Raw genomic sequence first — 11999 nt, 5'->3', positions numbered from 1 at the left:
GCAAGGGTAAACATCTCAACTCCACCAAATGTGCCCTGGAACTAAATGGTTCCCTAAAGCTCAATTGTAACAAAATAAAAATAGTGTGCAATCCTAAAAATCATGGTACAAAAATCTGTATGTGGAATGTAATGTAAAGCAACGAAGAAATTGTAAAAATTTAAGATTACATCGCAATAATCAGCCCTGTGACCCAGGGCTCCTCTGAGGGAAGAATATAGCAGGGTGAGATGCACCTGCTGGGTTCCTCAGCACTGTTTTCAACAGCCATGAGTGTGGAGTTCCATCTGCTGTGCCCTTTGGCACCCGACCCATGGGTTCACACTGAGGTATCATAAACACAGGAGATCTTTTACATTTCTCATTTATCTGACATCTTAGCACTAAGTAATCATGTTTTTTATTATATGACAGAAAAGCTTTTGTATCATAAATATGGATTTTATAACATTTTATAAATTTCTGGGAATTAGAGGTGTAGAGCTGGATTAAGAGTGCTCGTTAGCTTAGTGTAGTGGTGCATGCCTTTAATACCAGGGGGAAGATGCAGGCAGATCTGTGTAAGTTCTAGGCCAGATTGGTCTATATAGTGAGTTACAGGATATCCAGGGTTATGGGAGAGACCCTGTCTTAAAACCAAAAGCCAATAACCAACACTCTGCCCCTTCCCAAACTACACCAAATAACAAGAAAAAGAATGTTTGCTGCTTAGTCTTGAGGACTAGAGTTCAGATGCCAGCACCCATGTTAAGTGGCTTACTATTGTCTGTAACTCCATCTCCAAGAGATCCAACACCTTCTGGACTTGGCAGAGCCTTGCTCCCCAACATATACAGATACTTACACAGACACATACAATAAAATAATGTAAATGTTTTTTAAAGAGTAAGTGGTGATATGATCAAAACGCACTGCATAAAATTTACAAAGATTTATAAAAATATTTTTACAAACAAATTCTGGAAGTGAAATCAACTTAGAACAGGTATATTACTACAAGATTTCTGAACACCCAACACTTACTTCTACGGTCAAGTACATGGCTTTTCTTGGGGGGAAAGCCATGTCTGGGTCATATAGCCTTCTGGGACAGCAGACGCAAGGCTTATTCTGGCTCAGCAGCCCAAGCATCATTTCCAGAAGACTGGGGAAATGCAACACAGGCAAGAGCATTCATAAAGGTCACACACTGCTGCAATAATCCAGTGTGCAGTCTGCCTGCATCTCAGCCTATCTGCAGAGTGGGCACTTACTTCTTTCTGCTGTTAATGTCTTTCTACAGAACCAGACAAGTTCTCTGACAAGTTAGAGACAAATAAATAAATAAAGGATTAGCCATTATGGTGTTGAATTATGAGAGATACAGAGAATGGAACTGAGGCACATGCCACTTACCTATGAGTGCCAGATGTCTCCTATAGGAAGGGTCTGCTGTCCAGCAAAGCAACAGGTTCTATGCCCTTAGGCCTTACCTGCAAGGTCTCTGCCGAGATCTGTCCATGGTATACAGCTTGTAGCTGGCACAAGCTCCAAGTAATAGAGCTATGCCACTGGAAACCCACAACACAAGGAAGATAGAACCACCTTGAACTGCTGACTCTCCGTGGAGGATGTTCTATGCACATATATTATGTTGTGGCACTGGCATGGCACATCTGAATCCCAGAGAGCTGCAGCTGGAGATCCCTGACAATGAGCCACAGGTGACTGCTCACTTTGCCCCCTCAGCCACATTTAGGAGAGTTCTACAGTGCCAGGAAGAATACAGCTGCAAAAAAATTCTACAAGGCTGTCCAGTTACTTTATCAGAAAGCTACTTTATTTAGATACATCATCTCTCTGGAATGAACTGTACAGTGATATTTACCGATGAACATACACATGCCAAGGGCTGGCTGTAGAGCGTAGATTTGCAGGTGTGGAGGGCAAGAATGGGTTCATCTTCTCAGTGTCCATCCCTCCAGGGGATGCTGACCCTGTAGGAAGCATTAAGAGATGTAAGGAGTTCTGAGCTTTGAAATGACTTCTTAATTCTATACTGCTGAAGAAAAAAAGAATGCAAATATCAAATAGGAGAGATAAGTTAAAAGAAAAGAGTTCACTGGCTTAAATATGTGTTTTTAAAATTTCATGTTAAATTAGTTCTTTCAGAGTACTGATGACTAATGTAAAAACCTGTCATAGAGACAGGAACCAGCACTAATGGATTCTGAACTTCTGCCAAGAAACTGAGGACTATGAGGTTTTGTGTTTGCCCTCACCACACGTATCTACACAAACATCTCATGTATGTACTCTTCTGAGAGCAGACTTCATGCCAAAAAGCTAGATGAGCACTTGCCTGCACACTGCCTCTGCAGCAGGCCAGAAATGCTGATGGGCTGCCTGGGTAGTCCAGTCCATGAGCCACTAATGCTGGGAGAAGGCCCTTGTGCTGCTCTGCTAGACAGCTGTGATGCTGAAGCTGGTGATCGTTCCTTGAAGGGCATCTGCAATGGTGGGACTCTAAAAATAAATTAAACAAAAGCATTCACAAATCTTCTTCATACTTCTGGTAACATGGTCATCCAAGCACTGACTACTGTGTGGCCTTAAAGGTCATCTGTTTATGAAAAATGTATTCTGTGTACTCAGGATAAATAAGGCCTGCTCTAGACTGAGAAGGTGGTGACCAGGACCACACAGGAGGCTGCCCTTGTTCTGTCAGCTACCCTAAGGTCTTGCTGTACAGATGCAGACCAAAGAGGCATTTTCACTTTCCTTAGGGTCCACGACAATGAGTAGCTGAACAGAAACAAAGGGCCAGGATCTTTAAAACTTCATGATCTTCTCTGTCACCACAGCCGGCTTCAGCCCATATTTACCTGTTCCTGGAAGCTACCTCACTCCACATTCCCCAATCCCTTCTAGCAACTCTAGGCAGTACTAGCAACATCTTACCATGTGGTACCACCTTACCTCTTCAGGTCAGCCTGTAGCTCCCTAAGCATCCTTTAGTCACCAAGGGCTCCGGGTTCCATTCTCAGCATTCTGAAGGTCACGAACGCTTCCTTAGCAAGCTGGTCCAGACAATGTTTTTTACTATGGCCTCCAGTAGGGTCTTGACTCCTGTGTGCTGCCCAGGCTCACCTTACAGTTCTGTACTCAGCATGCTGTTATCATCAACTGACTGGATTCCCCTTCTAATCTCTAGTTTTTCTAGATTTTATGGGTTTTGGACATCCTGAAACCTTGCAGTTCATGGGGACACTGTTCATCCTGAGGTAGCTAACTTCTATAACTCATGGACACACTTCTCACAAGCAAATCTACTTGCCTACAAATTCCTCTTTCAAATTCACACACACCAACCTTTCTCTTGCCTGTACATTCTGGATAGGTGGGAACTGTCAGTGAGTCCAGGGTTCACAGAGTTATCCAGAATGAACAATCAACATTTCTTGCCTTCCACAGAAAGCACAGAACAAGTTTATTTTCACTTTTCCCTGCCCTTTCTTCAAAAATCTCTAGATAGCCATCTCTGTTGCCATCTTACCACAGATGATTCAAATACAGCGAGGGTATTCAGCAACATACTTGCCCTGTCTGTATAACCATGTAGTTAGAGGAGTCAGTAACAACACAATATACCACCAACCAGGGGACTCAAAAGCCAGTAGAGATAAGGTAAGGTTGGAGCTTCAGGGTGAGCCAGCTTCAAGGAAGGGGAGCAGATAAAGTCCTCAGGGTGGGTAATACTTCTTGTCAGGCACTTTAACCAACAGACAAATGCCCAGAACCTCAGGACCCAAGAGTCAGTCACAGTTACATGGACCAGGCCATATGCTTACTGCCGCTGGGTGAGGGGGAGGTGAACAGTAAAATGCAGACTTGATGTGGTATTGTAGGATGTTCAAGGGAAGCAGCTGAAGGAGCAGGGCTTGCCTTCTTGAGGCTGGCCTTTGAGTGCTCAGAATGTGTGTGAGAGACACTGGGAGCCGCCTACCTGTCCATGGAGAAAGGTATGGGTAAATGAGAGGTATGTCCTTAGAGCTGGCATACTATAGCCATAGGCCAAGCCAGCCTGTCTCTGCTTCTGTGAAGTATCTTATGGGGCACAGTCAACTTCTGTTCCTCCAGCTACAGTTCTCTTACAAAGGCAAAGCTGAGGAACTGCATGAGAAGCAAGATTATTTACCTCTTGGCTTTTACAGGAAACATTTGTGACCCAAGCTTACTCCTTTAAGGAATTATTTTGTGCTGTGGGACAATTTTTTTACCCTGTAAAGATTTGTTTTTTGTACTTGTTTAATAAAATGCTGACTGGCCAGTAGGTAGGCAGGAAGTATAGGTGGGATGGCCAGGCAGGAAGTATAGGTGGGGTGAAGAGAGCAGGAGAATTCTAGGAAGAGGAAAGATTCAGTCTGCAATCATGACCCAGCCACAGAGGAAACAATAGGAGAATGCCTCACAGATAAAGGTACCAAGCCACATGGCTAACATAGACAAGAATAATGGGCTAGTTTAAGATGTAAGAATTAATTAATTAGCAAGAAGCCTGAGCTACTAGGCCAACCCGTTTATAATTAATATGAACCTCTGTGTATTTATTTGGGACTAAATCGATGTGGGACCTGGTGGGACAGAAACCTCAGTCAGCAATTGTGCAGACATTAAGTAGTTCTTTTTGAGGTGTCTAAGTTATACCTTGGATTAAAAAACAAAAACGCAAACTATAAAGTGAAACATATAATACCACATTCTCCAAACATGGACACATAGGATTAAGAGGCAATCCGTCAGTTTAAACACTGGCTGGAGGTTTTGCTTGGCTTATGTTTTACCCTAATGAGGACCTGCCTGATAGCCGTGGTCGTCTTCATGCTTGCATGGCTGGGTGTTAAGTTGAGATGCTGGGGTCCCCGGCAGGAGACACTGCCTGTGGAGGGAATAGAACACGCTGTGTGGTGCCAGTGCCAGGCCATACTGCTGCTGCTTCTCTGCAGGTGTGGTCGCGTCTTCATTAGGAGACCAGGAGCAGGTGGCATGTGCATCCACAGGTCACCTCTGACTCTAGGTAGCCCTCTGAGTGTGACTATTGACCCACCATGTACCCAAATCCTTCCCACTGCCACAGATGGAACATGTTTCTTGTGTTCTATTTTTCACCTATGCTCTTTTTCAACTTGGAGATAATGTGAACAATTCAAATAATTTGGCAGCTTGATGCCAGTAGTTGGGACCAGAACCAACCAGGGTAGCTGAGTTCTGAGTCATGGTGTCTGCTCTGCTGGCCAGTAGTTAGTCAGTAAGGGCCACACATACATGGTATGTAGGTGCTCAGTTAGTGACTACCGGGTAGCCACATATGAAGGCCTGGAAAGCACCTGTAGGAGAATGCTCCATTTAAATTGAAAAAGAATGTACATTCTGCTATTGTCAAGTCATATCTGTATTTGCTTTTTTTTATAAGTTAATTTGGCTAAACTTCTTCTAGTCTTCTAACTTTTCAGTAATTACATATTCAGTGATTTTTCAATTATAGAGAATAGGATACTGAAATACCCAAACTATAATCTTTGGTTTTCTCTTTAATTCATCATATATTCATTTGGGTTTGTTGTCTACACACAGTAATTGCTTTAGCTTTCTAGTAAATATTTGACATCATAAAATGTAGGAGGAGAGAGCCACTTGTTGGTTCTCGGCTGCCCGGCTAGCTTAGACCCAAGATAATTACACAGAAACTGTATTAACTAAATCACTGCTTGGGCCATTTGTCACGAATTAGGTCGGCACGATAAATAACCAGGCCAGCTTTATGGTTATAGGGGGACTCACGCTACGAGAGGGGGAGGTCCAACTTCCTATCTGTCAGGCGGGAGTCAGGGGGAGAGAGAGAGAGAGAGAGAGAGAGGGAGAGGGAGAGGGAGAGGGAGAGGGAGAGGGAGAGGGAGAGAGGGAGGGAGAGGGAGAGAGAGAGCGCGCATCTGGTTCCTCCCAGTTTTTCTTCCTGGGCTCCAGGTAGCCATGCCTTAACTAGATGTGATTGGTTGACAGAGTTTCCCCATCACCCATTAGCTCTAGCTTCCTATTGGCTAACTCTTACATATTAACTCTACCCATTTCTATTAATCTGTGCATCACCATGAGGTCGTGACCTACCAGCAAAGTTTCAGCACATTTGTCTCCTGCACGGCTGGCTCCATGGCTTCCCTCTGATTCTGCCCTTCTTTCTCCCAGCATACAGCCTAGCTTTCGCTGCCTAGTTCTGTTCTCCCCTGCCATAGGCTCAAAGCAGTTCTTTATTCATTAACCAATAAAAACAACACATAGACAGAAGGACCTCCCATACTAACAAAATGTCTCTTTGTTACTAGTAATATTGTTATCTTAAAACTTACTTTGTCTACTATGAATAAAAACCACTGTAGTTCCTTTCCAGTTGCTGTTTGCATGATGTCTTCTCTGTCAGCTTTCCTTCACCTATTTGTGTGGTCTATATTAATTATAGACAGAATGTAGGTAGAATTTTCATGCCAGTCTGATAATCTCTGCTTTTTTGCTGGAACATTTAGTCCATTCCACTGAAGGGAACTTTTGATATAGTTGTATTTGGGTCAACACACACACACACATTGATAATGGGAGACTTCAACACCCCACTCTCATTAATGGACAAATAATTCATAAAAGAGACATGCCAGAGTTAACAGATGCTAAGAACCAAATGGACCTAACGGATATCTACAGAACATTTCACTCAAACACAAAAGAATAGATCTTATTCTCAGCACTTCATGGAACATACTCCAAAATTGATCACATCCTTGGTCCCAAAGCAAGTTTCAACAGATACAGTTTTTAACCCCCTGCATCCTATCAGACCACCACGGGTTAAAGCTAGATTTCAACAACAGAAACAACAGAAAGCCAATGAACTCATTGAAATGGAACAACTCTCTACTAAATGACTACTGCATCAAAGTAGAAATAAAGAATTTAAAGAATTCTTAGATTTCAATGAAAACGAAGGTGCAACACACCCAAACTATAGGACACAATGAAAGTAGTGCTAAGAGAAAAGTTCATTGCACTACCTACATGAAGAAACTGGAGAGATCTGATACTAGCAACCTAACAGCAGACCTAAAAGCTCTAGAACAAAAAGAAGCAAGTGCACCCAAGAGGAGTAGATGTCAGGAAATAATCAAACTGAAGGCTGAAATCAATAAAATAGGAACAAAGAGAACAATACAAAGAATCAATGAAACAAAGATTTGATTCTTTGAGAACACTAGCAAGATTGACAAACCATTATCCAAACTAACTAAAAGACAGAAAGAAAATATTCAAATCAGAAAAATTAGAAATGAAAAGGGGGACATATCATCAGACACTGAGGAAATCCAAGGAATCTTTAGGTTATACTTTAAAAATCTGTACTCCATAAAACTGGAAAATCTAAAAGAAATGGATAATTTTCTTGATAGATATCACTCATCAAAGTTAAATCAAGAACAAATAAATAAATAGAACAGATAAATTTAAGTAGAACTATTACCCCCAGTGAAATAGAAGGAGTCATTAAAAGTTTCCCAACTCCTCCCCCACCCCAAAAGCCCAGGTCAGATGGTTTTAGTGCAGAATTCTACCAGACTTTCAAAGAAGAGCTTACACCGAAACTCCTCAGATTATTTCACAAAACAGAAACAGATGTTTAAATTGTTTAAATTTAGTTTAAATTGTTAGTTTAAATATAGTTTAAATTGTTAAACTAATTTTATGAGATAACAGTCATTCAAAAATCCAAAACACAAAGATTCAACAAAAAAAGACCAACTGCCCTCATGAATATAGGTGTAAAAATATTTCAATAAAATACACATCAAGAGATCATCCACTATGATCAAGTAGGCTTCATCCCAGAGGTGCAAGGATGGTTCAACATATGAAAATCAGTCAATTTAATTCACCATATAAGCAAACGGAAAGGAAAAAAAAACCCACGTGATCATCTCATTAGATGCTGAAAAAGCCTTTGACAAAATTGAACACCTCTTCATCTTAGAGAATTTAGGGATAAAAGGAACACACCTAAACATAATAAAGGCAATTTACAGCAAGCTGATAGCAAACATAAATTAAATTGAGAGAAACTCAAAGCAATTTCACTAAAATCAGGAACATGATAAGGTTGTCCACTCTCTCCATATCTATTCAATACAGTATTTGAAGTTGAAGCTAGGGAAGTAGGACAAACTGAAGGAGATTAAGAGGATACAGATTGGAAAGAAAGAAGTAAAAGCATAATTATTTGCAAATGATATGACAGACTCCAAAAATTCTACCAGGGAATTCCTACAACCGATAAACATCTTCAGTGAAGTGGCTGGTTACAAAATTAATTATTAAAAAATACTCCAAAAAGAAACACCTGACCTGAGCTAATGGGAGTACACTGAACCTAATAGAAGAGTAAGTGGGTAATGGTACAGGAGACAGCTTCCTGAACAGAACACTGATAATGCAGGCACTAAGATCAACAATCAATCGATTGGACCTCATGAAAAAGAAAGGCTTCTGTATAGCAAAGGACAATGTTAATAGGACAAATTTCCACAAATTCCACTGACAGAGGGCTAATTTCCAAAATATATAAAGAACTCAAGAAACTAGACTTTGATAAATCAAATAATCCAATTAAAAATGGGGTATAGATCTAAACAGTGAATTACCATCAGAGGAATCTCAAATGCCTGAGAAACACTAAAGGATTTTTCAACATCCTTAGCTGCAGGGAAATGCAAATCAAAACTACTTTGAGATTCCATCTTACACCTGTCAGAATACCTAAGATCAAAAACACAAAGTAATAGTTCATGCTGGTGAGGATGTGGAGCAAGGGGAACACTCCCCCATTGCTGATGGGAGTTGTACATCCACTCATCCACTATGGAAATCAATATGGTGATTACTCTCATAATTGGGAATCATCTACTGCAAGTCCCAGCTCTACCACTCTACCAGCATATACCCAAAGAACACTCCATCCTACCACAAGAACACATACTCAACTATGTTCATAGCAGCTTTATTCATAATAGCCAGAAACTGGAAACAACCTAGATGCTCCTTAATGGAAGAATGGATGAAGAAAATATGGTACATTTACACAGTGGAGTATTACTCAGATGTTATAAACAATGACATCAGGAAATCTGTAGGCAAAATATCCTGAGTGAAGTAACATGACAAACATGTAATGTACTCACAAATGGATATTAGCTGTTAAATAAGGGATAATTATGCCACAATCCACAGACCCAAAGAGGCTAATTAATCTTGGTAAGGGAAAATAGGTTAGATTTTTTTGGGTGGACTGGGGGAGAGTGGGGATAGGAACAGGAGGGATCAGGCAGGGAAAAGGAGAGAGAGAGTACTGAGAGAGACAAGTGGAATAGGGGGGCATTTGCAGGGCAATATGGAAACCTAGCATAGTGGAAACTCCCTGGATCTATGAGAGCGATTCTAGCAAAGTCTCCTGGGGCATAAGGACTGAACCAGCTATCTTCTATAACCAGACAAGGTTTGCAGTAGTGGTAATGGGACACTAAGCCAGCCAAAAAATGTTTGACCTACAATCTGTCCTGCCTTCACAAGATGAGTTGGAGTAATGGTGGTGCAGAACTTGTGGGAGTGGCCAACCAATGACTGGTCTAACTCGAGGTCCACACCACCAGAGTGAGTTCATGCCTAACATTGCCTGGATCGCCAGAAATCAGAGGCTGGACCATTCAGAGACCCAGGATAGAAGATGACTGGTAAAAGGCAAACAAAACAACAACAACAAAAATGAAATGATCACTAATGATATTCTGCTTTACTTACAGATGGGGGCTTAGCCCAATTGTCATAAGAGAGGTGTCATCTAGCAACTGATGGGAGCAGATACAGAGATTCACAGACAAAGGATTGTAGGAGCCAGAGGGGTTGAGGACATCATGAAAACACAGCCCACAGAATCAACTAAGCAGGGGACACAGAGATGAAGCAACAATCATGGAAACTGTAAGAGTCTGAGCTAGGTTTTCTGCATATGTGTTATGGTTGTGCAGCTGGGTGGTCTTGTGGGAGTTGGGGGTGTCTCTGACTCTTTTGCATGTCCCTAGAACTCTTTCCTCCTACTAGGTCGCCTTGTGCAGTCTTAAGGGTTTGTGCCTAGTCTTATTGTGACTTGTTATGTCATGTTCAGTTGATATCCCTGGGAGGCCTGATTTTTTTTTTCTTTTTATGAAGAGTAACAGAAGAGTGGATCGGGGGAAGGGAAGGCAGTTGTGGGAGGAACTGGCAGGAGTGGAGGGAAGGGAAACTATGATTGGGATGCAATGTATAAGAGGAATTTAAAAAAAAAAAAAGAAGACTCCTTCCTGGTATCACAGTTGCCTTGAATTAAAGACTGTCAGTCAAACAGCCAGTTGAACTACCCTTATGATAGCACTGACTGTCCTAAACACTGCATGGATGCCTTGTGGTAGCTACATGACAACCAGAGATGCTTGCTGCTGAATCACAGATCCAGCTCTTGAAGATGCATACCATTGCCACAATGATTTCAAACAGCAGTGCTAGACTCTGCTATTACAAATTTCAGTGAAATTTTCATCCAAGCCAGAGGAACGTGTATCCCCTGTTGATCTAACAGAGGGACTGTGACTGTATAAAATGGACAGTACTATAATTGGTGAATGCAGCATGCCATTTACATAGTGGCTGTGCTGTGGGAACTCCTTCAACCAATAACCAATAGCCTTTAAGATAGGGGCCCAGTTTGGGCATGGTCTCATGTACTATAAATTTAGATGAAAAGCGTGAGCTTTTCCCTTGGCGGTTGGACTCAGTTCCAGTTCCCTACTCATGCAGAGGACTGATAATCACTGCTTTTTCTGTGAGTCTACCCCTAAATAAATAAATCTTTATTATACTCCATTCTGGGTTAGTGTGGGACCATTTTATTTTAAACTGCAACAGACTGGTGTCCAATAAAGAGCCTGAGTTCACACCATTACTGGGACCTGACCAGAAAGTCTGCAGCCTTCTCCCACCCCCACCCAATGCTGATCCTTACCAGCAAGCCAAAACCCTGTGCTAATACATAGATTAATAGAAATGGGTTAATTTAAGATATAAGAGTTAGCTAGGAGTATGCCTGAGTCATTGGCCAAGCAGTGTTGTAATTAGTATAATTTCTGTGTCATTATTCGGATCTGGGCAGCCAGGAAATGAACAAACAGTCTCTGCATACATGGTTGTTACTGTTTCAAACCTTTTTGTGGCTATATAAGCAGGTTGTTCAACACACTTCTAAAGCCAGCTTGGAGATATGTTCTTATGCTGTATCTGGGTATTGAAATATTAAGCCCAATAAAAGTCTTCTCTCAAGTATTCTCACCTACTTTAGGTTTTCATAATTAATTTAGCAGGATGAGATGGCTAACATTAAGAAGGAAGTAGCAGCAGTGGTAGGAGTAATAACTGTAGAAGTGATTTCAGTAGGACCACAGCAGCAGTGAAGTAGTGGCCAGAGTTATGGCAACAGCGACAGCTACAGGGGTGATAGTGGCAAGAGCCATAGCAGTTAACTATAATGCAAACAGTAACAGAAGCAGAGGCATAAGTGTCAACAACATGCATCTATGGGCCTTCCAGGAATCCCTGCCCTGCCCAAAAGTAAAGGGTCTGGTGGCTGTGGGCATCATGGGATGGCCTTTCCACCTGATGTAGCACTGATCCGAAGTTGTCTTATCTGGAACCACAGCTCTCACGTGAGAGACATGAGTGCTGACTGCGCCCGTGGTCCACGCCTGGCATGTATTTCACTATTACTATATGACTGTCACTCTGCTCTGAGAATGCAGCCGTGTGTTCCCTGGGGTCTAGTGGTGGCAGTGACAGTGGCAGCAGCAATGAGAGGCAACTGAAGTGTTGTGGAGATTGGCCAAGCCCCAAAGCCAAAGGTC

The 11999-nt window shown here is 41.9% G+C and overlaps 1 protein-coding gene across 1 annotated transcript in view; it reads right to left on the bottom strand.

Annotated features, from left to right (window-relative positions):
- Window positions 1–1856: 1856 nt before the first annotated feature.
- Rnf212 (ring finger protein 212) overlaps window positions 1857–11999 on the bottom strand; it is a 40111-nt gene continuing 29968 nt past the window's right edge. The window contains exons 10-12 of the mRNA XM_057772380.1: window positions 4840–4918; window positions 2342–2505; window positions 1857–1976 (exon numbers count right to left, since the gene is read on the bottom strand). Coding sequence (XP_057628363.1) covers window positions 1864–1976; window positions 2342–2505; window positions 4840–4918 — 356 coding nt within the window. The 3' untranslated portion in view covers window positions 1857–1863. The remainder of the gene's footprint in view (window positions 1977–2341; window positions 2506–4839; window positions 4919–11999) is intronic.

Source organism: Chionomys nivalis, chromosome 6, assembly GCF_950005125.1.
Source record: "Chionomys nivalis chromosome 6, mChiNiv1.1, whole genome shotgun sequence".
NCBI classification, from domain to species: Eukaryota; Metazoa; Chordata; class Mammalia; order Rodentia; family Cricetidae; genus Chionomys; species Chionomys nivalis.
Note: the sequence above shows the minus strand (reverse complement) of the source record. Positions and strands in the feature narration are given on the sequence as shown.